The sequence below is a fragment of the Carettochelys insculpta genome, chromosome 4 (genome assembly GCF_033958435.1).
Source record: "Carettochelys insculpta isolate YL-2023 chromosome 4, ASM3395843v1, whole genome shotgun sequence".
NCBI lineage: Eukaryota > Metazoa > Chordata > Testudines > Carettochelyidae > Carettochelys > Carettochelys insculpta.
In genome coordinates, this window is record NC_134140.1 from 2,045,729 (window position 1) to 2,070,521 (window position 24,793).

A 24,793-nucleotide genomic window follows, 5' to 3' on the forward strand; every position below is an offset into this window, starting at 1 on the left:
CTTGGGGTCCTGCATTTGCTTAGAGCAGCAGGTCTCCCTGATTGCTGTGATGACTCATCACCTCCTGGCTCCTCACCCAGGCCCTCCCAGCCTCCAGTCACGCTCACTCGCCTGGCAGCACACAGCTCTCCCCCATCCATCACTGGCAGGGCGGCACTCCCAGGCAGTGCCTGAAAGTTACAGAGATAAGTGCAAAAGAGAGAAGCGCCCCAGCCCCCAGTATAACCACGCCAGGCGCAGGCGCTCCAGAGATCTGCCTGCCAGCCCTTCAGATCAGCGCTAACACCACCACTCAGAGCCCGGCTGCCCTCTCCCAGCAAGCGTTCATAGCCACGCGGTCTCCAGATCCTGGGTGGGGACCTGGCAGTGTAAGGCAGCATTTCCCAAACTTTACAGCGGTGGGACCCAGATTTTTTCAGTACCTTTTTAGCAGCCCAAAAATACCAACACCTAGTTAAAAAAAAAGAGGAATGACCAAATTGTCTCTCTCTATTATTTGCACACAGCAGTAATAGCACATAGTGATATTTGGGCTCTTTTCTAAGGCCTGGTATTTTTTTCCAAGGGCTGGTACGGGGCCGCGCCCCACAGCTGCTGTAAGGTATTGCCAGGGCATTCACGTGGAACTAGAACAACCAAGAGGGTCTTTGAAAGCTCATACGCCAAAAACTCTGTTAGCCTCTAGGGTGCCCCTATGGGTTTGGCTGCCCCTCTGACGCGTGGAAACGCTCTGGCACAGGCTTGACGTGACACCTTGGGCAGGTCCAGGCTTCCCGCCCTGGCGTGCAGGGAGAACAAGCGCCGTTTCCTTTGGGAAGAAGTGGTGGCCAAGTGTGGCCTGAGTATGGATGAGCAGAGAGAGGAAGACAGTGGAGCCTGAGCGGGGCCATCGGCTGGAGAGCTTGTCCCCCGCCCCCGAGCCACAGCTTCGCCCACTGCCCATGGGTCTGGAACGGGGGGCCAGTTCCTTGCTCTTTGCATCAAGTGAGTGCGCATCTCTCTGCACCAGCGCCCCGCGTGTGGGAGCAGGGAGGCCTGCGGCTCCAGCTTGCTCCAGGCAAAGGGCTCGGCTCCCCCTGCCACGGGCATGGTTCTGGGGGCGTGGGGCTGCAGCACCGGGGCTCCCATTGTGCAGCCTCCGCCCTGCAGAGAAGGCAGCAGGAGGGGGAGGGAGGGGCCTGGCCTGGCCCGCTGGCCGCTGCTGCCTCTCAGACGGGAGGCGGCCTCCCAGTGCTTGTCTTGCAGCCAGGCTGCGCTCAGCCCCTCCGGGCAGGTTCGCCTCTCGGCCACGCACCCCGGTGAGCCGGTCCGGCGGGGGTAGGGCGGCCTTCAGACCCGGCCCCGGGGGCGAAGGCGCATGGTGGAGCGGGCGCCCCGTCCCAGCGCGTGCTGCTGTCGAGCTGGGGCCTCTCGAGGGCTTGTCCGGGTGAGCCTGGGGGCCTGGAGTGACGCGAGATTCCTCCGGCCCGGCCCGGCCCCGGCCCCGGCCCCGGCCCCGGCAGGAGCCCAAGGCGCGCTGGTTGGGCGCCTCCCCTCCTCTGCCCGGGCGGAGCGGGTCTGGCGCGGACTCCTGGCCTGCCCCTGCGCTGCGCGCCCCACGCTGGGCGCTGCCCAGGCCCTCGCCGTCGGCAGGACGTTTCTTCCACGGGCTGCTCTGGGCCTCGGGGCTCGGACCCACTCGCCGACGCGGGTGTCCGGCAGGCGCGGCCCGGCCGTTGTCTGTGTTGCTGCCAGGTGGGCGCAGAGCGGGGTGGGTTGTGCTGTGACTGTAACGAAGCGAGGATCGAGCCGTGGTAGTCCTGTATGGCGGGGGGCTGGGGTGCTGGCCGGGGGCGCTGGGGTGCTGGCCGGCCGGGGAGGGGGTGTGCTCTGGTGCTGGCTGGGGGTGCCGTGGTGCTGGCCGGGGAAGGGGTGTGCCGTGGTGCTGGCCAGGGGTGCCGTGGTGCTGGCCGGGGAAGGGGTGCTGTAGTGGTGGCCGGGGAAGGGGGGTGCCGTGGTGCTGGCCGGCCGGGAGCAGGCGCCCACCCTTTGCCCAGCCATTCTCTGCACACTCAACCCACAGGGTCGGGGGAAGTCCCCAGCGTCACTCACACAGGTGAGAGGCTGCGTCGGGGGGGGGGCAGGGGGGGCTCCATGTGGGTGGGCATCTGCTGCTCCTGGAGCTTCCCCCTGGGGGTCGTTGTCCCCCGAATGGGCCTAGGGGGCTGCAGCCCCACCATCCCCCAGCAGCCCGGTGCCGACTGGAGTCAGCAGGGGTTGGGGGCCAGTGGAAATCTGCAGCAAGCGCCAGGGCTCCCTCCTCCCCAGGCCCCCCATGAGCACCTTAGCCCAGGGGGGCTGTTGCTCGGGGGAGGTTCGGGCAGGGGGCAGAGGGGAAGAAGCTGCGCGGCTCCTGGCGGGTGGTACGACCCTCAGCCCAGGCAGCGGATTTGGGCCCAGGCGCGTGCAGGGGGCATTGCAGCCAGTCATGCCTGAAACAAATCCCTGTGGGCCAGGCCCGGGGCACGGAGGCCCTGGCTGTGCAGCTGGCAGTGCCAGACAGGACGGGCCCTGTTGTGTCTGGTTCGAGGCCCCAGCACTAGGGCTCCCAGCCCGTCGTTCCTCTTGCTGGGCCCGTGGGCCGGCCCCCTCCCATCCCGTCCCACAGCTGTGGCCCCCGCCCTGCACTGAGCGGGGACAGCAGCGGGGGGGCCGGTGAGGCTGCAGAGCTTCCCGTGGGTTGGCCCCAGCTGTGGGGATTGTGCTGTGTGCCTAGCCCGGCTAGAGAGCAGCTCTCCTCCCCCAGGGTGCAGCAAGCATCTTCTGTGCTCCCCGGGCTCCAGGGACGCTCCCAACGCTCCCACGAGGTGCGGCCGGCTTCCTGGCTGTGTGCCCCCGCTGGGGAGGTGGCGCTGCCCAGGGAATGGGGTGCCCACGGGGCCGCTGCAGCCACAGCTGCTGTGCCTGGAGATCGGGGGGTGGGGTGGGACAAGTGTCTTCACCGCCCACGCCGGAGCTTGGCCCTACAGTCTGGGGATGGGGCTGCTGGGAGCCATGGCCAGCCTGTCGCCGCCTAGGGCTGGCGTTGAAAGGGTCCGCGCCCGCCCAGCAGAGCCCCCTCCCGCCCCAGCCCCTCTTTGTCCTGAGCCCCTGGCCCAGGTGGGGCGGGACCCAGCTTGTCCCCGGGGTTCCTTCCCAAGGCTCCTCTCCCCGGGCAGGGCTGCTCCGAGCGGGCCAAGGGCCCAGCACCCGGCACGGTGCCAGAGACACTGTTCTCACGCCTCTCCCCGGCCTGACTCCCTCGAGCTTCAGCTTCTGCCACCGGCTCACCCTAGGCCTTCTCTGCTAACGTGCGGGCTGGACTCTGGGGAGAGCTGGCAAATCAGCTGGCAGCGAGGGGCAGGGCCGACCCCTCCTCCCCCGGCTGGCAGTGAGGGGCAGGGCCGACCTCCCCAGCTGGCAGCGAGTAGCAGGGCCGACCCCCCTTGGCTGGCAGCGAGGGCCAGGGCTTGGCTTTACAGGCCTAGTGAGATGAGCCGTGGCCCCTGCTGGCATGTGGGTGGCCGGGGTGGTGCAAGGGAAGGACAGCTGTGGGGCTGAGCCGTGGGCCTTGGCGGGAGGGGACCCGGGTTCCCGGTGGACACAGGGCCCGCAGCCCAGGTGCCCGAGGGGCGGAGCCTTGCCCCGGCGCTGTCTGTGGGCCGACGGCCCCAGCTTCCATGGGACCCTCCTCCCCCGGCCGGAGGTGGGTGGGGAGAGGTGAGAAGGTGACGGGGCTGGGGCTGGGGCTGGGCCTGGGCCCGCCGGGGGAAGCAGGCGGGCGGGCGCGTAGGCGGGGCAGCACCCTTGACGCACCCTCTGTCCTAGGTGCTGGGGCCGCGGTTGCCATGGCCCCCTGCTGCGTCCGGCGGTACGAGGACAGCGACTATGAGGCGGTGTGCGCCCTCTTCACCCGCGGGATGATGGAGCACGTGCCGGCCGCTTACTGGCACATGCTGCGCTCTGCCTCGCTGTGGCTGCTCTGCCTGGGCCTCTTCCTGGCCGTCCTGCTGGGCACCGGCTCCCTGCTGGCCGCCCTGGGGACCCTGCTGCTGCTGCTCACCGGGGTCTGGTTCTACATGCGGGCGCTCTGGCTCGATTACGTGCACGAGTCCCTGCGCCAGGACATGCTGGACATCCGGAGAACCTACCTGGGGGCCGCCGACACCTGCATGTGGGTGGCGGAGGCCGCCGGGGCCGTGCTGGGCATGGTGGGGGTCATGGTGCCGGAGGACCCCTCGGAACAGGGGTGGGCGCTGGAGCTGAGACGCATGTCGGTGGGGAGGGAGCACCGGGGCCAGGGCGTGGCCAGGATGCTCTGCCGGACAGTCGTGCGCTTCGCCCAGGAGCGTGGCTACGGCGCCGTGGTGCTGAGCACCTCCGTGGTGCAGGTGTCAGCCCAGCGGCTGTACGAGAGCGAGGGCTTCCGCAGGGTCAGCAAGGCCTTCCCCTCCCGCCTGGCCAAGCTCCTGGGGTTCTACATCATTCACTACCAATACGAGATCCCGGGGGGGCGCTGATGGCCGGTCCCTGGGGGGCTGGAGCTCCCTACACCTCCCCCCCGCCCTGCCCTGCAGCCAGGCACTCCGCCGGCATTCGGGCATGCCCTGCCCGTGGCCGCATAGCTCGTACTTTCCACCGCTCGGCCCCTTTCACTGAGACATGCAGAGAGTGGGCACGACGGGGATCATTCCGCCCTGCCAGGGGCTCGTCCTACCCACAGCCCCCGCATCCTGCACCCCAGGAGCACCTCAGCCCTGCTTCCTCCAGGAACCCCTCAAGGACCCAGCGACCCTGGCACGGAGCCCTCCAGGAAGGGGCATTCGAAATTTCACCCCCTCGACTGACTGCTGGCAAAGAGCGTGGGGTCCCCAGGCCCAGCCCCAGGCAGAGGTGGCTCACCCAGAAGGGAGAACAGGAGGGCGATCAGGCGCCAGGGACCCAGTGCAGAACAGCCTTGTCAGCGCAGACCCCAGCAGCCATCAGTGCAACTCCCCCGGCCGGCAGCGAGGAGCAGGGCTGTGCCCCCCGGCCGGCAGCGAGGAGCAGGGCTGTGCCCCCCGGCCGGCAGCGAGGAGCAGGGCTGTGCCCCCCGGCTGGCAGCAGGGAGCAGGGCTGTGCCCCCCAGCCAGCAGCAGGGAGCTGGGCCGCCCCCTGACCCAGATGACAGCGAGGAGCATGGCCGACCCCCCCCCGGGGTCATCCTCTTTTGGGGGGAAGAAGTGGAACTGGGGCGCCTGGTTGCCTGCTGAATTTTCGAACGAACATGTGACCCGTTGCGGCAGCCCCTGTCCTCGGTTTGCACCGAGTCTGGTGCCAGGTGGGCCAAGGGAGGCGTCCACGGGACACTGGTGAGTCGCTGGGCCTGTTTGTGCTGCTCAGGTGCCGTCTCGTTTGTGTGTCTGGAGCTGTGCGTGGTGGCTCTGGGCTTCTGGCTGCGAGGTCAGTCTCTGGGAGGCACACCCGGCAGCGGCCGCGTGCACCCACTGTGAAAGGTCCCGAGGCCGCTGATGCTGGACTGGGCAGCGAAAGGGCCTTACAGATTCCAGTACACGCTGGGGAGTTCGGCTGGGAACGTGTCGCTGACCGGAGGGGCGTGGACCAGTGACCGGCTCCGTCTCGGCTGTGCTTCCACGCAGGCGAGCAATGGAGTTCCCCCCACGGGGGCCCTGCAGTTCCTCAGGCTTTGTGGAGCGTTGCTCAGCAGCGAGCCCGGAAGGATGGCCGACCCGGCCGGACAAAGGCCGCCCGCCCGAGCCCTTGAAGATAGCAGCTTGTTCCGCCTGCTGCAGCTGGCACCGAGCCCTGTGTGACTGGGGTGTGGCAACTGTGTTCCTTAAGCTGTGGGCTTAGTGCCCCTACTGCGATGGCTTTAACAATTCCTACGCGCCCTGTTCTTTCCTTCTTTGTGTCACTAACCCTGCAGCTGTGAGAGGCGAAAGGCCGGGCCCAGCGCCCTGCTTGGGGTAAGATCTGAGGCACACATTGCCCTGGGCTGTGGCTGGTCCCTGGGGACTGGGCGACCCTGTTTGGAGTTGGTGCGCTCGGTTTCATCACCTCTCGCTGTGCAGAGGGTCTGGGCTGCAGCCGCAGGGCGCTGGGGGTCGGAGGGAGTTGCTGGTGCGGCTTCCTGCTGGCCAGGGGAGCGACAGACGTGCTCGGTGGGCTGGGTCTGGTGCCTGCCAATGGAGCCCCCAGCCTGGGCAGCCCATGGCCCTGGTTTAAGCAGTTGCCCTGGTTTGGGCTCTCTGCTGCACCGGGAAGAACCTCCCATATTACAATAGGTTACAAAGGGCGGGGAGGGCCATTGAGTAGCTGAGATGTCATCTGACCACTACGCATTGCTGTGCCTAGAGAAACCGAGGCACCCACCACCCATTAGTACAGGACATGCAACCTAACGCGGGAGCTAAAACTCGCCCACACCCCACGTCGTCACACCAGGTCCCCATCTCCTGCCTGTCAGCCCAGACCCCTCTGGCCCCTGCATCCAAGTGTCCCAGACCCCAGCAGGCAGAGGCTGAGGGGTCCCCAGGCTGGCACCCACTGTGCGGGCAAGCTGTTCCCATTGCTCGGGGAGCCTGTCCCTCCCACTGGCCGTGGTGCTGCGACAGGGTGAGTGCAGCGCCGAGTCCCCTCAGAGAGCCCATTTGGTGCCTTCCCCACACCAGAGCAGGAAGGAGCCAGCTGCACGCCCCAGCCCCAGCCCGAGCAGTGGGGGCCCAGCCGGGGAGACTGCCAGGCCCCGTTGCCCAGCTCTGCCCCTGCCCCTTCTGCCAGCCCCTGTCCAGAGCAAGCGGCCCTTTGCTGGCAGCAGGGCTGGTGCATGGGGTGCCCGGGTGCCCGGCTGGCCTGTGCGTGCAGGTTTCGCCAGCCGCCAGCCGTGTGGGGGGGGGGCTCATGAGCGGCAGGCCCCGCAACAGGCCAGCACGGGCACACTCCGCCTCGCTGCAGCACACGGGCTGGCTGGGCTGGTGTGAGCAGCACCAAGCCCCCGGCAGCGCCCAGCCCCTCGGAGCGGAGCGGAGCGGAGCGGCCTGAGCCGAGCCGAGCCGGTGCCACGAAGCCACGTGGCTGCAGCGACTCAGGCCCACCGGCTGGGGGAGTTGGGGGGCATCAGATGAGCTGGGCTTGCGGGTCACCCAGTGCAGCAGGACCCCAATGGGCTCCTATGCCAGTGCCCCCCCCCCCACAGCGCAGGGGTGCTCCAAGCCAGGGCCTCCGCGGTGCCGATGACAGGGTCCGTGGCTGGGTGGGGCCACCAAGGAGTGGGGGAACCCTGAGCAGCCAGGCCACATGCCCAGCCATTCCCGGGGCAGCCTGCCCAGGAGCCGGGCCACACACCAGCCATTCCCAGGGCAGCCTGCCCAGGAGCCGGGCCACACACCAGCCATTCTCAGGGCAGCCTGCCCAGGAGCCGGGCCACACACCAGCCATTCCCGGGGCAGCCTGCCCAGGAGCCGGGCCACACACCAGCCATTCCCAGGGCAGCCTGGCCAGGATCCAGGCCACATGCGCAGCCATTCCCAGGCCAGCCGGGGAGCAGGGCTGCTGCGGGCTGAGGGGGTGGGGGTCTGAGTTTTAGCCACACCCCACAGATGGGTGATGAAGTGGTTGGGGCTTTAGTGTAGCACTGCTGCTATTCCCTGCTCCGCCACAGCCTGCCTGGGGCCCTGGGGCAGTCACTTAACCTAGCTGCACCTCAGGCCACCCACGCCACTCCACCCCCCCGCCCCAGCCCAGCTGAGTGCGAGAACAGCGCCGTTAAAGGTGGTTGGTGCCCAGACACCTGGGTGATGGGCCCCAGCTGGCACTCTTGGAGCAACTGGGCCAGCCCCAGCTCTTGGGAGGGGGGCAGGATACAGGCCCTGCCAGTCTGCCCACCCCGCACAGGGCTACACCAGGCCAGTCAAAGGGCAGCTGGGTTCAAATAGCCCAACGCCCCCCCGTGGCACTAGCCGAAGGGGCTGGAGCGCGCTGTGGCCCGGGGGGAGGATAAGGAAAGGAACAGCAGGCACCAGCTGCAGGCGCTCAGCACTGGGCTGCTCCAACACGAGGGCACCATTGCCCAGCGCTGGTGGGGTGGGTGGGGTGCCTGCTGGGCCGGCCACACCACTGGGCTGCAGGGGTCCAACCTCCCCAGGCACCTCTTAGTGCCCCCGTGGGGCCAGCTGCTGCCTTCGTAACCCCAGCCCATTGCGCCCCTCCTAGTCACCCAGGTACCAGGGGGCCAGTGCAGGGTGGGGAGGGGGGCTGCTCTGGGCGGAAGTTTGGGGGCACACGGATGAGTCTGGGCAGAGATAGCCCAGCCCTTGTCCAACCCATAACTCAGGGGCCCGGCCTTAGCAAAGCTGGGCTGGTAGCGGCTGTGGGTCAGAGTTTGGGGGCAAGCTATGAGGGTGGGAGCCCAGGGCTGTGGAGGCAGCGGATGAGTTGTGGGGGGCTGAGAGCCCAGGGCGGTGGGGCCAGGGATGAGCTGTGGGGTTAGAGCCCAGTGCAATGGCATTATGGTCTTTGATTTTTTTCCTTTTGTATTTCCAGCATTTAGGGGCCCCACTGTTTTTTCAAGCAGAATTCCTGCTTCTAATGTACTTTAAAAACATTTTGCTGTTACTTGTTGAGTGTGTGGCTAGCTGGGCCTCAAAATCTTTGTTTTTCTTATTACACTTGTGCACTTCAGCTGGCAGCGTTTATGCTCTTTCCTATTTACCTCACTAGGCTTGAACTTCCGCTTTTTTAAAGATGCCTTTTTATCACTTGCTGCTGCTTTTCTACAGTCGTTAAGCCACCGCGACTCTTTTCAGGTCTCTTACTGTGTTTATTGTAATTTGGGGTGTACATTTCAGTTGGGGCTCTATTATGGTGGCCTTCAACAGCGTCCATCAGCTTGCAGGGATTTTACGCTAGTCCCTGTACCTCTTAATTTGTTAACTCACCTCCTCAATTCCTCAATTCCCCTTTTTGAAATTAAACGCCAGCGTGTTGGGCTGCTGGAGGTGCTCTTCCCACCAGGGCATGTTAAATGTTGTTAGATCGTAGTCACTATTCCCACCTGGTCCTGTCCGGGTAACCTCCTGCACCAGCTCCTGTGCTCCACTCGGCGCTCCAGCGAGAACGGCCTCTCCCCTGGTGGGTTCCTGTACCAGCTGCTCCAGGAAGCAGTCACTGAACACATCAAGAACTGTTGTCGCTGCATCTCGTCCTGAGGTGAGAGGCTTCCAGTCAATATGGGGATAACTGAAATCCCCTAGTACTACTGAGTGTTTTAGTTCGCCAGCCTCTCGCCTCGCCCTGAGCATTTCTGCATCGCTCTCGCTGTCCTGGGCAGGTAGTCGATAATATAGCCCTGGTGCCGTACTCGTCCTCGAGCACAGAATGACCGTCCGCAGTGATTCCGGGGAGCATTTTGACTCATTTAAGATTTTTACTTGATTTGCTTTTACGTTATTTTTCACAGACAGGGCCACCCCCTCACCCACACAACCTAGTCTCTCCTTCCGCTGTACTTCCCATCCTGGTGTGATTTTGTCCCACTGATTGTCCTCATTCCACCAGGTTTCTGTGATGTCTCTTAGGTCAACCTCCTTTAACAGGAGGTACTCTAGGTCACCCCTTACTAGACTTTCCACATTGGTGTAGAAGCACTAATTGTCAGTTTATTTCTCTGCCCTTCCCTGCTGCATTTAGGTGTGAGCGTTTCCTGTCTGATCTGGTGCATATTATACCAGCTCCCCTCCTCTCTCTCCAACTAAAACCTAGAGAATCTCTATCCAGGGACGCTCGTCTAAGAGCGGCCTCCAGCCAATCCACGTGCTCCTCTGCAACCTTTGGCTTCCCCCCATCTCTTAGCTTTAAAAACTGCTCTATGACCTTTTTGATGTTTAGTGCCAGCAGTCTGGGTTCACCTTGGTTTACGTGGAGCCCACCCTTCCTGTACAGGCTGCCCCTAGGCTAAAAGTGTCCCCCTTTCCTAATAAAACTCAACCCTTCCTCCTCCTCACACCATCATCTCAGCTGCCCATGGAGACTGAAGTTCTGCCTGCCTAGCTGGCCCTGCCTGTGAAGAGAACCACTGCTGAGAATGCCACTTACAGAGGTCCTCCCCAGCACTACGCATAAGTCTATCTAGATGCCTTCACGCCAGGCAGGCAAGTCACCATAGGGGTCTCCTGGTCATGACAAATCCAGCTATCCATGTTTCTAATGATCGAATCACCCACAACTGACACCTGCCTCCTCCTAACACCTGGCGTCCCCTCCCGCAGAGAGGTATCCTCAGTGCGAGGGGCACCACAACGTCCTTTGGAAGGAGGGTGCCAACGATGCGCGTTCCCCTCTGCTCCCACCGCCGGCTCTCCTCCCCTGAGCCTGTCATCCTCCTGAACAGCGCTCAGGCTGTCAGACGGGAGGTGGGACAGGACTACAGTGGCCCGGAAAGCCTCATCAACAAGCCTCCCTCAGCTCCTCCAGTTCAGCCAGCCTGGCCTCAAAAGCCCCAGCGCGGTCTCTGAGAGCTGGGAGCGACTTGCACCGGGTGCACACATACGCCACCCATCCATGGGCAGGTAATCATACATGTTCCACTTGCTGCAACAAGCAGGCTAGCCCCCGCGCTGTGGCCGGGCTGCTGCCTGCACTGTCTCCCAAGCACAAGTTTGATTCGCTACGGGGTTTTTAGCGAAACGTTTGGGGTATAGTTTTGTGAAGTTTTACGTCTAAAGGACAGACGTAACTAGTGCCCTCTAAGCTCCCTCCTGTTCGCACGCGCCCTGGTTCCTTACTAGAGGGGTTTATAAAGCCCTGGCCTTCCTGATAGCCCCTCCCTCTGGCTACGGCTCAACCAATGAGCAGAGAGATTTTGATTTGAAACCCTAATTAAAGCCCACGGCCTCTTAAACAAACAGCTCCAAAGCCAAGACAGACAGAGTAACACGCGCCCCAGCGAGCTGCTTACCCCAAGGTGCTGTAAACTGCCCCTCCTGCACCAAGAGCACCCCTCAAATCTCCCTCCTGTGAGCACCTCCACCCCCCGCAGTTTGTCGTATTTCGCCTAGTAGCTGGGCAGCTGCCCGCCTCGGCCCAGCAGGTACAGTGGGCGGGCAGTTTGCTGGCTGCTAGCGAGGGGCAGCCCTGCTCCAGCTCTGCTAAGGCAGAGGGGATTGTACTGGAGCTGCGCAGGGCTGCTTGCCCCCCCCCAGGATTGGGGTTCAGTGCCGGGGGGGGCACTGCCAGGGGAGATTGGCTTCAACGGCTGTGCTGGAAATGGGGTTGGGGGAGGGGCTGCTGTTTCCCCCTCCCGTCTCTGTTTTGTGTGGGTGTGGGTGGGGGTGTGCACGCAGAGGGCGTTAATCAGCACGGCTGCAGCTGGCTGGGTCCAGCCCGGCCCAGGGCTGTGCCAGGCCTGTGTGGGTGGGGGCAGCGCTGCCCCATGCTGAGCCTGTGCCCAGGCAGTAACAGTAACATCCCCACCCATCTCCCCACACCAGGCAGGGGGCTGGGACGCAGCACTGGGCTGTGAGGGTGCCTGAGCCCCCTGGGACACTGAACACCAGTGCCCCACCAGCAGCTGGGTATGGGGCCAACCATAGCCCTGCCCCCGACCCCCTGGAGCCGGTGGAAGTCCACAAAGCACCCCTGGGGGGACACCTGGGTCACTTCCACAGAATTGTCCCCCAGACACTTCTGGGCCTTGTCAGCCACCAGCCCAGCTGGAACAGCCCAGCCTGGGGCCAGCCCCCACCACACCCAGGACGGAAGGGCCATGGGGCTGGCAGGGGAGAGGGTGGCCACCCCCTCTGTGCAGCACTGGCAGGGGAGGGGGCACAGCGGCCGCGCACGAGAGTCCCCCCCTCGAGTGGCAGAGCCCCTGGTGCTGGGGCTGGGGCTCCCAGTGGCGCAGGCAGCCCCAGGGACAGTTATTTCATGCCTGGCTGGAAGAGATTAGAGCAAGCAGGGCCGGGTCTGGAGCAGGACGGTGGCCGCCGAGCCTGCTGCGACCCCAGCAGCCCTGCCACACGCGGGGTGGCACCCGCCAGCCTGCACCCAGGGGCCCCCAGCAAGGGACAGCTGGGCGTGAACCCAGCACCTGGAGGGGCCCCTCGGCCGCGGGAATTCCAACACAGGTGGCCTCAAATGCCCCCCACCTCCGCTGGGCCCAACTCGTTGCCATCCCGCCCCCCCCCCCCACTGAACCAGGCCCAGGCCCCCTCCCCCCAGGGCTGGCCCCCTCCCTCTCCAGGCCCCCCAGGCAGGAAGGGCAGCTGGACAGCAGCTGTGATCCCTGTACGCGAGTGCCTGGGTGGGCATGCAGGAGCTGCCCAGCCCCTGAGCAGAGCCCCCGGCCGGCCGCGTCTTTCTCCGGTGCTGCGCAGCCGCAGCCCCCTGGGTGCGCACAACCAGATTTACTGCATGTGGCTAAAACCAGGAGCGGGGGCTGCTAGCAGCCCCCCCTCAGCACAGCTTTATTAACAGACCGCGTCCCCCAGCAGGTCCCCGCCCCCGCCCTGCCAGGAGGGACTCAGCTCACAGTGATTCCGGTGCAGCCGGGCGCAGGGGCGGGGGCGTTCAGTGCACAGAGCCCCCAGGGCTTGTCCCCCTGCCCCCTGCGCAACGCAACCTCAGAGCAGCAGGAGCCCACCCCGGGGCAGCCTGGGGGCTGCAGAGCAGAGGCAGCGGGGGCGGGCGCTGAAACCAGACAGACAAACCCCTAGTTCACAGACAGGAGCCCCAGAGCAGGCGAGGCCCCGACCAGCTTCCCCCCATCCCCGGGCAGGCTCGGAGCAGCAGTGGAGAGGAGAGGGCTGGCTGGGCACTGAGCCCCCTGCCCCCAGCTCCAAACCACCCCCGCACGTGGTGGCCGCCACCAGCTGCACTTGAGAGGGTGGGAGCGACTCCTGCTGCAGAGCCTGCTGGGGGTCGCCCATCCCCACCAGGAGGGTCCTGCCAGCAGCTTCCCCCCTCCTAAGGGGTGCCAGCCCCTGGCCGGATAAGGCCCTTACTCGGAGCCACACTGCCCCACCCACCCCATGGCACAGGGCTGGAACTCCAGCCCCAGAGGCTCAGAGCACTGGGCCCAGCTGTGCCAGACCAGCACCGCCAAGGGAGGGACCCCACCGAGCCAGCTCGGGGGAAGGGGGGCTGGGAACCCCCCCCGGGCCCAGCCCAGCCCGGCCTGGCCTCCTGCTGGGGGGACTGTACCCCTAGCCGCAGAGCAGGGGCAGAATCACAGCATCTTGTCGCGGGGCCCAAGCAAACTCTGCCCCCCTGGCACGTTCCAACTCAGCAGCTGAGTGCCAGTCCCTGCCCGCAGGCGGCCACACGGGGCCCCACAGGGGCAGAGAGGGGTACGCCCACCCCAGCCCAGTGCGTTCCGAGCCCAGCCGCCCCCAGGGCAGCCCTCAGTAGCAGTGGTAGCGGGGCCTGGCGTAGGGCGGCCCAGGCCTCGGGCTCACCGGCTGCCGCCACATTACAAAGCCGGGGGAGCGCGAGCCACGGCCTCGCTGGGTCGGGCTCCAAGGGGGCAGGGAGAAGGGCGCGGGGCCAGGCAGAGTGTGGGGCGCATCCCAGAGGGCCAGGAAACCATTGCCGACATCTAGGGAAAGAAGAGGGGAGACAGTCAGTGTTGGGGGGGGTGCAGAGCTGCACCGGGGCACTTCCCCAGAGCGATGGGCACCTCAGTACAGCACGCACACCTACACCGCCGCCCCCGTGCACGCACACTCACCCCACACCCACACCGCCGCCCCTGTGCACGCACACCCACACCCACACCGCCGCCCCTGTGCACACACACTCACCCCACACCCACACCCACACCGCCGCCCCCGTGCACGCACACTCACCCCACACCCACACCGCCGCCCCCGTGCACACACACCCACACCGCCACCCCTGTGCACGCACACCCACACCCACACCTACACCGCCACCCCTGTGCACGCACACCCACACCCACACCTACACCGCCACCCCCGTGCACACACACTCACCCCACACCCACACCGCCGCCCCCGTGCACACACACCCACACCCACACTGCTGCCCCTGTGCACGCACACCCACACCGCCGCCCCCGTTCACACACACCCACACCCACACCGCCGCCCCCGTTCACACACACCCACCCCAGCATGTGCACACACCTGTAACTGCCCCCCTGCATATGCCCGGCTAGGACTGGGGGACCTACAGCCCAGCCCCGCCTGTGCCCCAGCAGCTTGGGCAGGTCGCTAGTTCTGGGGGGCAGGGAGGAGGAGACAGGCTGGCCGCGGCCGGGGAACTGCAGGGCAGGGCAGCTGCTGAGCCAGGAAGAGCAGCAGTGGCTCGGCGCAAGGGCGAGCAGAAGCCAGGGCCGGGAGCTGCCCCCAGATCCAACCCAGGAGCCAGCCCAGCAGGTGCTGGCGGCGTCCCAGGAAGGCTCAGCTGGGAGCCAGCCCTGCAACCCTGCAGCCCTGGCCCCTCCAGCGGCGTTCAAAGGGCCCCAGGCCTGCCACGCTCCAGCAGCCGCACGCTGGGAGCCACGCTAGTGCCAGGCAGGCAGGGGGGCAGACGGCACAGAGATGGGGGGAGAGAGGCCGGGCTAAGCAGCCGCCTGCGCTAGCGGGGGAGACAGGCGGTGAATCCCCGCGGGAATCCCCAGGGCCAGGAGCCCGGTGAGCGCCTACCCTGTGCACCGAAGCCGGGGCAGTCCTCGAAGCTGATGTACCCGGTGAGGGGCGCGTCCAGTCCCGCCGGGCTGGGGAGGAAGGGGCAGTCCTCCTGGAAGGCAGGGTCCTTGGAGGAGCAGCCCAAGTGCCAGCGGGGCAGCGGCGTCCAGGGGGGGCAGCTGCTGCCCCACTCGGGCCCTGCGGGGTCAGAGAAGACAGAGCACAGAGCTGGGCCGGGCCGGGCTGGGCTAACCCAGAGGCGGCTCCCCGGGGCAGGCCAGGGAGGAGGTAGGAGGGGTGGTCGTTCCCGGGGGTGGGGGGGGGGAGCCGGGGGGGGGGGAGGGGGGTAGGTGGCCCTCCAGGCTCATCCCTCCGCCCCCCACACCTTGGGGGTGGGGCCTGCGGAGGCGGCGCCCCCTGCTGGTTCTCGGCAGCAGCGCCCCCAACGGCGCACAGCCGGCTCCCCCCTGGGCCACAACGCGGCAGCCACACGCTCCCCCGGCCGAGCCTGGAAGGGGCCCCACCCCCAAGATCCTTACCCCAGGGGCAGGGCGGGGCAGCCTGGGGCTCAGGGCACGGGCCGGGCTGGGAGACCCACTCCAGAGCACTGGTGCCGGAGCAACCTGGAGAAAGATGGATCCAGCAGCTGCAGCAGCAGCAGCAGCAGCCCCCCCTCCCCCACCTCTCCCCACCGCGGCAAGGCCCCCTCCCCTGCCCCAGCCACTACAGCATGCGCACCCCCTCCTGTGTCCCACTGCCCCGCCCCCCACCGTGGCATCCTCCTCCCTCCCCCCCCCCCCCCCATCTTCCACCCCATCTCTGCCAGCAATGCTCACCACCCCCCCCCACCACCCCTGAGCAACACGGCCACATTCCCCGCAGCAACCCCCACCCCCACCCTGCTGGGGGCCGCCGCAGCCAGAGGCGCGAGAGATGCTCCTGCACCGTGGGGCACAGCCATCAATCTCGGGGGGGCTGCTGGGGGTGGGGAGAAGAGCCTCACTGCTGTGTTACTGACCAGCCCCCCAGCGGGCAGGTTTCCATGCCTCCTTCCAGCCGGCCCTGGCACCATTCCTGGGGGGGCAGAGCCGCCAGCCCCTCGCTTCCCCCCCACCCAGCCCCGTCCCCCAGGACTATCCTGTGACCCCCACCCCAGGGGCTGAAAGCAGCCATGGGAGCTGCCAGCGTGGCCTCGGCGATGGGGAGATCCCGGCCGATGCTCCGCTCGCGCCAGGTCCCCTGCCGGCTCTGCCGGACCAGCTGCCTCTGTTCCACGACTCCCTCCCAGCTGGCGACACCAGCCCGGCCCCGGGGGACGAGCCACGGCCGTCCCTTCCCTCTGCGGAGGCGCTCCTGGCGCGCCCGTCTCCCTGTAGCTGGGCCCCGCCAGCCCCTCCGTGCCCACCTTCCAGGGGCCTCTTCTCAGGGATCTCCACGCCCCAGGCGTCGGCCACGTGGGCCAGCAGCAGGTGGCTGATCCGGCGGTGGACGGCCTCGTTCCAGTGGATGCCGTCCCCGCAGCGGTTGTGCGCCTCCAGGCGGAAGTAGTAGTGCAGGTCCAGCACGTCGAAGCGGTGGCTGCTGGCCAGCACCGCCCCGTAGAAGTTGCCCTCAATCACGTCGTGGCGCAGCTCCTTGCTGCGGTGCTGCAGCTGGGGGGCCGAGAAAGCAACCGTGGGGCCTCGCCAGCCAGGCCGCTGCAGCCACCGGGCCCCACACCCGTGGCGATGGCACAAGACGGCCGCTGCCCTGCGGCCAGTGTTCCTGGGGCACAGGGCCCTGGCCAACAGCCACAGGCAGGGAGCGCCAGTGCCAGCTGGAGTGCTAGGGCCAGCCCAGGGCTCCCGGCCAGCTGGGGACTTTCCCTGCCTCAGCTTGTCTCCAGGTAACCCCTTGCATCCGCGGTGCTCACCTGTCTGTGCAGGGTGAGGCGGGGGCCTGCAGGGAGGTGGAAGAGGGTGCTGAGCAGAGCAGGCTGTTTTCTGCAGCTGGGCCAGGTAGCTGGTTGCAGGGAGAATGGCCCTAGTACTCTGCCCAGCATGCAGATGACTGGGCCGGACCGATTCCGATTACCCCTTATCAGTGTGATCAAGTGCTGACAACGTTTGCCAATTTCAGCGAAGGGAATCAATCAGAAGACAAAATCAACTGGGAGGAAGAATTTGATCAGGAGAACGTGAATGATCACTGGGAGAATTGTTTAACTCGTGAGGAACAAGGCTGTGCTAGGTGGAAACAAAAACTCGCTTTAGCGTGGAAGTGAGGGTAGGTAAAAACCAAGGGAAAATTGGGAACAACCGCTCTAAATCAAAAGATGAGAGTTGTAGAAAGTAGAAAAGGGAAGCCGAAGGGGACAAGAACTATATCGGCAGCAGAGTTAAGAACAGCTCAATGAAGTAATGGAATAAAAAGAACCAGAATGATATTGGTGCGTTAAGAGATGGAAGTGATACAAATATCAATAATAAGGCAGAAAATGAAAATATGTTCAATAAACATTCGATTCAGTATACGAGGGGATGGGGGAGAGATAGTATAGAATCATTATACAGTGATGACAAACACTTCACTCTACTGTCTCTGGAATTTGTTAAACAGAAGCCACTAACGTTGGACATTTTAAAAATCAGCAGGTCTGGATAATTTGCATTCAAGAGTTTTAAAGGAGCAGGCCGAGGCGCTTGCTGAACCTTTAAAAGTTGATTTTGCTAAGTCTTGGAACATGGGGAGATCCCAGAAGATAGCTAATGTTGTGCTAATATTTAAAAAGGTTCGTCACAACAACCCAGATCATTATATACCTGTTGGTCTGACATGAATCCAGGCAAGATAATAAAGCAGATGGGGGACTTGATTAGTGAATTAAAAGGAGGATAACTCAACTCAGCATTGGATCTATTTTCAATTAACCTGTGAGACTAACTTGCTCTCTTGGAGGAGATGCCAAGCTCCACTGATAAATGCAACAGAATTGATGTAATATACCTAAAAATTGGCAGACTGAACAATCTGATACCGCACAACATTTTGATAACAAAAAAGTGTATTCTTGGCCCTAAGTCTATGTAACATTTTATCAGTGACCGGAGAGAAAACATTAAATCACTGAGGAACTTTACAGACAGCGCCAGATTGGCAGAGCAGTCCACAATGCAGAGCGATCTGGATCATAAGCAATGCCCGCTTTCATTTGGCCACGCTGCAGTGGCTCCACAGAGGAGCAAAGCCCCTGGCCGTGCCTAAGGGATGGGGCACTCCGGGGCGGCCAGCCAGACGGACCCTGCAGAGCTGCAGCCAAAGGGCTGACGGGACTGACCGGTACAAACAAGGAACAGCGCAGCAGAGCGAGCGCTGCTGGGATCTGGTGCCGCTCCAGCTCCCACAAGGCTGGCGACAAACCGGAGGGGCCACAGGCGGTCAGCAGCTCACCGGCTAGCGACGGGGCGGGGGGGAAACGAGCCCTGGCCCCCTTGCAAACGAGACAGGGCTGGAGCACTCCATTCCCGCTCTTTTTCCCCGGGGCACTGGCCTCTGCTGGCAGGGCAGGGCAGGGCAGGGGGCCCTGGGCCTGACCCCACGGGGCCATTCAGGGGCTCTTCCCAAGCTGCCAATGGCACTGGAGCATTCGCCGGCGCTCGACGCCGTCACGCTCTGCCTGCCCCAGCTGTCGCCAGCCAGGCCGCCCTGGGCTCGGCCCGGGGACAGGGCAGTATCCCTCGCCCCTGCCAAATGGGACCGGACGGGGGCCTCTGGCTCGGGGGGGGAAAAGCGGTGCAGGCTGGTCCCCTCCAGCCCTGTCATGGCAGAGGGAACCCCTCCCCCATGGGGGCGGGGCAGCCAGCAGCACTCTGGGTTACGGTGGGAGCTGGGGACCCCAGAGCCTGTCTCGGGGGGCCTTGCGGAGGGCTGCGTGGGGGGTACACACGGGTGCCAGAGAGCGGTGCGCCCGGGGGTCCCAGCCCCAGAGCAAAGACACAAGATGGGGGCACAGGGACTGGCCCTGCAGCAGAGACGCTAGCAGGGGGGAAGCAGGTGCAGGGGGCTGCCCCCCCAGAGACACTAGCACCGGGGCTGTGCCAGGGGCTGGCCCCCCAGCAGAGATGCTAGCGGAGGGTACAGGGGAGCTGGCCCCCAGAGACACAAGCAGGTGGGAAGGGGGCGCAGAGGGCTGGCCCTGCAGCAGAGATACTAGTGGGGAGGATGGGGTACAGGGGAGCTGGCCCCCAGAGACACAAGGAGGTGGGAAGGGGGCGCAGGGGGCAGGCCCCAGAGCAGAGACACTAGTGCTGAGGCAGATGCAGGGGGGGGGGGGGGCTGGCCCCAGGCTCAGCCGCTCCCCCAGTACCAGTCCCACCTCCCAGCACCGGGACCATGGGTGTTTCCTTTACCTCGGGGACGAGGAAGCCGCCGATGATCTTGCGGCTCACGGGCATGGTCATGTTCCAGAGCAGCAGGCAGGTGTGGGGCAGCACCTTGTCCAGCCGGTTGAAGGACTTCTCCAGGTTCGTGCGGTACTGCGTCATGGACCGGGGGCCGTACCTGCCAGGGCAGCGGCAGGCGGCTCTCATGGGCCCAGGGGGCAGCTCCCACCCATCTCTCTGTGAGATGCCAGCAGCTGCCAGGGCCTGGGGGGCGAGGGGAAGGGCCCTGCTGACAAGAGACCCCCCGTAGGGTGCCGCGAGGGGCACTGCTGGTGCGCAGCCCATGGCAAGGGCCGAAAGCTGGTGCCCTGCTGAGCCAGCGCCCTCCCGGCTCCCGCCACCTCGAGTGGACGCGCCGAGCCAGAGACCCGCAGCCCCTTGCAGGGAGGGGCAGGGGCAGGAGCAGCTCAACTCTGGGGCAGGCTCCTCGCACGGACGGCCACGTTAGTGCAGTCACAAGAGCGTTTCACCACCAGGTGACCCCGCCACGGCCACGGCCCTGCACAGGGCGTCTGGTCACCTGCAAGGCAGGGCAGCAACCCGGCTGCCGGACAGACGCAGCAATGCGGCTCTGGGGCTCGCGGGCCCCAAGCTGCCAGCAGCTCCCCCTTTTGCCGCAGCGGCTCTGGCAGCCGGAGCGCCAGGTCGTGTCCCCGGGAGCACCGCCAGTACCTGCTCACGTCCCACAAGCAGGAGTTCATGACGAGCACGTCGGGCTGGGGCCCCGCCTGGAAGTCGGCCAGGATGCTCTCCACGTAGGCGGAGTAGACGCGGGTGACGAAGTAGAAGCGCACCAGGTGGTGGGCGGTGCGGTACTGCCGCACCTCCTTGTAGCCAGTGCCGTTGTTCAGCTCACTCAGCATGCCGCCCTCCACCAGGCAGTCGCTCTCAAAGCTCAGCTCCCCCTGGCGGGGCCGGAACGCAGACACCCTCACCGACACGGCGCTGCCCGCGCGGCACCACAGCCCCCCACGGCCGGTGATCAGAGCCGGCACCGAGCTCATATTGCAGGAGCCAGCCCTCTGCAGGGGCACCTCCTCCGGCTTGGCTGTACCCCCCAGCCCTGCCCACTGGGGGGAACCAGGCTCCCCTGCAGCTGTCCTCGGTCGCACTCACATGTGCAAGTCCAGGCATGCCAGCCACTTGCACACACCAGTGTGACCAGGGGCAGCTGGGGGGGCACAGCCACGCCAGTGGTCTTGCCCACCCACGACAGCCTGACGTGCCGCTGGAGAGCCCTGGGAGAGCCGCTGCTGCGGTGACGGACGCTGTACGTGTGCCGGGCTCGGCTGGCAGGGGAGCGACGCCCTCCATTGGCTGCTCTCTGCCCAGCACCCGGTGTCACCACCTGCTACCCTCTGCCAGTCCACAGCCCCTGGCAGGCTCTGCAGCCTTCCTGGGAGTCCGCCCTGGGGCGCAGGGGAGCAGCCCTGCCCCAGCGCTTGGTGCTTGACCTGGTGCCCCCAGACGGATTTGGTGAAAACACTTGTGGCCTCTTCGGGAGGGGCTGACCCGATGACCAGGTCGAGCTGCTGCCCTGGGCTGGATTTAGCACCTTTTCTGCTCGGCACCCGCCACCCAACCAGCCACCAGGAAGCCCACAGGATTCAACGGGCAGTTGACCAGATGGCCCAAAAGCAAACCAGCCACCAGGTCAACCCCGCACTGAACCCCACCTCCCACCCTCCTCCTTGGGTTTACTTGGTGCCTGAAAGCAAACGGTCACCAGATCAACCCCTCAGTGGCTCCTCTGGGTTCACCTGGTGCCCTGGGCAGGACAGAGTTTCCACCCCATCCAGCTGCGGTTGATCTGCTGGCTGGAGCTTCCCGGGGTTGACCTGGTGCTGTGGGCTGGACTTTCTCCCTGCCCAGCTGGGGCTGACCTGCTGCCAGAGGTCCAATCCCAGAGCCCCAGCTCCAGAGGGCCTGGCCTCCCCCACAGAGCCCAAACTAGAACACAAGGCCTGTAGGGTATGGCCTTCTGCCCCCAGCGGACGTGGCCCCTGGGTCCCAGGCCAGGCAGCTTCCTAGCCCCCTCCCCGGAAGGCAGCAACAGCAGAGCCCCAGCTGAGGGGTGCCATGGGAGAGTGCGACTCCCACCACCAGCCAGCAGGGGGCACTGACATGGCACCAGATCCCCCAGTCAGAGCTGGCATTCACAGCTGGAGGTGGGAGCGCAGCAGGGTGCATCCTGCCAGGGCTGCTCGGCGTCGCCAGAGCCGGGTTTCACATTCTCCCACCAGAAACAAGGGCTGGCGCACGCACGCGCACACGCACGCACGCACGCCCCTCCAAGCCACGCGGCCACTAGACAGCAGCGCTCGCCCACAGCCAACAAGCTTGAGCTGCTTCCAGCACTGTGCAGCCAGCCCTGGCTCTGGGTGCTCTCCGGGTGCCTTTGGGAGGGCACAAGCTTGTCTGGTTACTGGCCACCCAAGTCACCTTCTCCACCTCTGCTCCTAGCAGCCACCACCGCCCCCCCCGGCTCTGTCCCAGCTGTGCCCAGAGCCACAGTGACAGCTGTTGGGGTGCAGGCGGCTCCCCCGATTGCATACACACGCCTGTGCACTGGAGGCTGGGTGGGGCTCAGTTCCCCGCGTCCGTACCTTGGCTTTCAGCTGGGACTGGCTGAGGAGACAATCCTTCTGCAAAAGCAGCACCAGGTCCTTGTAGACGGCCCGCTGGACTGCAAGGGAACATGGAGACAGCTGGCCCAGGAGTCGCCCATCTCCAGGGAGCCCCCCTCAGCCACCTGGGCCCTGGTGCCAGGACCAGCCCCAGGTCTCGTGGGTGGGGGAGGCTCTTGCTCAGAGAGGGGGGCCAGCGAGGGCCAGGAACAGGCAGGCCAGGTGCCATGCCAGGGCTAGCAGGCAGTGGAGCTGCATGGACCACAGGCAGGGTGGTACAGCAGAGACTGGGCTCCAGCTTCCCCCATGTAGGGAAGGCCGCACACAAGCAGCTTCAGCGGCACAGCCAGGCCATGAGTGCAGGGCAATCAGAGGCAAGAGATCCGCTCTGCTCCATGCAGGGCTTACGGCCCCCTGCCCCTGCCAGAGGTGAGCAGAGACCCCTGGAATCCCCACCTTTACCCCCCCCCCCCACACACACCTCCAGGTTACCCTGCAGGAGCCCTGCAGCCAAGGAACAGCTGCGCCTGCTCCGCCAGGCAGGCCAGGGCAAAATTACCGCTGGCGATGCAGAGCGCTCAGCCGGAGCTGCGGGGGCCTCACAGCCTGGCACGCAGACAGACCCCCCTGGCCTCCACCCGCTGGCCTTGGAGCTAGCATGGCCAAGGGAGGCCAGGGAGCCCACCCCCACACGGAGGCGCTTGGGCGTTCCCGGACAGCGACTCACTGGAGTCCCCCACGATCACCACAAACTTGTTGTGCAGCAGCTGCCGGACCTCCTGCGTCAGGAAAGTGACCATGGCTCCTGCCGGCGGCCGCCCCCCAGCACGCAGAGCCCTGTCGAGCAAAGGGACCAGACTGAGGCATGCGTCCTCCTCCAGCCCCACTAGGCACCGGGGCGCCCCCCAGCAAACACGCCGGCAGCTGTGCACTCCCCCACCTCCCCAGGCACAGCACGGGGCTCAGACCGGAGCTGCCAGCCCCCAGCACCTGGGGGAGTCGCACCTTCTGCAGCCGACGGAGATTCAAAGAGACCAGCGTGCAGCTCGGCCTCCCCCCGGCTTTGCACCACGGCCAAGTGAGCCGGAGAACCGCAGACAACCCCTCCTCCTGGTACCCGGGGGAGCGGCCGGGGCCAAGGCGGGAGTTCCACGGAGAGGGCAGCACGCCCGGGCCAGCTGGCGCAAGCCTGAGAGCCAGATACGTGGCCTTGTGGGGGCCTGGCCTGGCTACACCCCGTGCCAGGGCAGGGCCAAGGCCAGGGCAGGGCAGGCGCTCCCAGGGTTGCCTGATGTTCAGAAGAAGATAAGAAATCAGTGGGAGCAGGGACAGGCGCCGTGGGGGCCCGAGGGAAGAGTCTGCCGCGACCTCAGTGCCGATCTGCAGGCTGCTGAGAACTTGACCCAGGCACGCTGTAGTGGGCGCCCTCGCCTCCGGCCACGGCCACGACGGGGCTCTCGGCTGGCCACCCACCAAACAGGCCAAACGACGCCGACCGCAGCCAGCCACAGCAGCGTGGCCCGTCACCGCAGGCCCTGGCCCAGCCAGGACGGACCGACCGGCGGGGAGCTCAGAGCACCCCGCGGGGCAGGGAGAGAGATCGAGGGGCAGGCCGGGGGCTCCAGGTGGGAGGGGGGCAGGACAGCCTGAAGTGGGACACAAGCTGTGTATTCAGCCAGGCTCTGCCCCCGGAGACTCCGACCTGCAGCACCGCATGGCCCTGCTACCAAGGCCAGAGCCCAGGGGAACGGGGCCCTTAGTCACCCTGCCTGCAGCTGTGCTGCCAGCTCTCCACCAGCTCCTCTGCCCACTCTGGGCTGGCCCCTGCGCAACCCTGCGGCCTGGGGGTGTGCCACGGCCCGAGGGCAGAGCAGGACCGAGCCCAGGGGCAGGGCGTGCCCGTCCGCCCCTTTAGCCTGCGGCGAAGGCCCAGCCGGGGTCCCGCTTGTACCACAGCCCCGGGGGACAAGCGAGCGCCCTCGTGCTGGGTGCGGGACCGGAGCAGGCCCAGCCCCCGAGAGCTCCGGGGCTCAGCACTGCTCCCAGCTGGGAGCTGAGCCGGGCACAGACCCACCCCCCGGCCCTGCCCCCCAGCCTCACCTTCCCTGGCCTGGGGCAAGGGGACGGGGTGTGGGGGTACAGGACGGGCAGAGGGTTTGGGGAGGGCTCAGGCCTGGGATGGGGGTGCAGGGGAGGGCTCCAGGCTCAGGGCTCCCGCACGCACCCCAGCAGTGGCCAGCCCTGCACACGGCTCCCTCCCGCAAGCACCGCGCGCCCGTGCAGAGCCGGCGCTGCTGCACCCCACAGCCGCCCCACACCCATCCTGCGCCCCACACCCCCAGCACCACAAGCTCCACCCTCCCCATCCCCCCTCCTGCACCCACCGCCCCAGCACCCCCCCTCCATTAACCCGCGGGAGGAATGCAAGAGCGCGGCCCTTCCTTGACCACTTACCGCTCCTCGGGGAACTGCCCCGGGGCTGTGGGGCGCCGGATCCTGCGCCTGGCCCTGCAGACCGCCGCGGCGTGGTTTGACCTGGGCTGGGGAGAGGAGGCGGCATTTAAAGGGGCCTCTCACCCCCTCTCAGACTAGGCCTCGGCCACGTGCCCTAGTGTAGACAGGGCTCAACCCGGAGGGGAAGGGAGGGGAGGCCGGGGCGTGGCGGTCTCCGAACCGGCCCCAGAGCCGAGCCCCGCCCGGCCAACTTGTGCCGTCTGGGGCCGGGTTAAAGCGTCCCCCGCCCTGCTCCCCCCGGGCCGGCCGGGCTCGAACCCGCGTACCCCGGAGCGTACCCCGGCGCAGCGCCGCCTGTCTGCGGCCCGGGAGCGTGGAGTGCCCGGCTGGGAGCCCTGCGCCTCGGGGGTGGGGGGCGCCGGCCTCGCAGCCCAGCCCAGCGCGGCGCCACGGCCCGGGGGGGCAAAATCGTGCCCGCTTGCAGACCCCCCCAGCGCTGCCTACCTGCTCCCGGCGCCTGGTCCCCCGCCCCGCGGCTCCGCGCCCCGCTCCCGAGGCTGTGGGGGCAGCTGGGGGCGGCCCCGGGGGCAGCAGGAGCCGGCGGTGTGGGGCAGTCCCGGGGGCGCGG

The 24,793-nt window shown here is 66.1% G+C and overlaps 2 protein-coding genes across 3 annotated transcripts; one reads left to right on the top strand and one right to left on the bottom strand.

Moving 5' to 3' along the window:
- The first annotated feature begins 1,293 nt into the window (after positions 1–1,293).
- LOC142012290 (N-acetyltransferase 8B-like) lies at positions 1,294–8,994 on the top strand. Of its 2 annotated transcripts, none has more exons than XM_074992164.1 (2): positions 1,294–1,298; positions 3,847–8,994. In XM_074992164.1, exon 2 carries the CDS (start codon positions 3,867–3,869, stop codon positions 4,536–4,538), a length of 672 nt encoding a protein of 223 aa, XP_074848265.1. In that variant the 5' UTR covers positions 1,294–1,298; positions 3,847–3,866; the 3' UTR covers positions 4,539–8,994. The 2 variants fall into 2 exon arrangements, with proteins under 2 accessions (XP_074848265.1, XP_074848267.1); XM_074992166.1 differs by lacking the exon at positions 1,294–1,298 and adding an exon at positions 1,715–1,734.
- Positions 8,995–13,274: 4,280 nt separating this feature from the next.
- Positions 13,275–24,220, bottom strand: LOC142012227 (PC-esterase domain-containing protein 1A-like). The gene is made up of 9 exons (XM_074992079.1): positions 24,166–24,220; positions 22,439–22,548; positions 21,691–21,770; positions 19,757–19,989; positions 19,052–19,202; positions 16,069–16,315; positions 15,203–15,286; positions 14,682–14,861; positions 13,275–13,609 (listed from the first exon to the last, which is right to left on the bottom strand). Exons 2-9 carry the CDS (start codon positions 22,509–22,511, stop codon positions 13,416–13,418), a joined length of 1,242 nt encoding a protein of 413 aa, XP_074848180.1. The 5' UTR covers positions 22,512–22,548; positions 24,166–24,220; the 3' UTR covers positions 13,275–13,415.
- Positions 24,221–24,793: the final 573 nt, after the last annotated feature.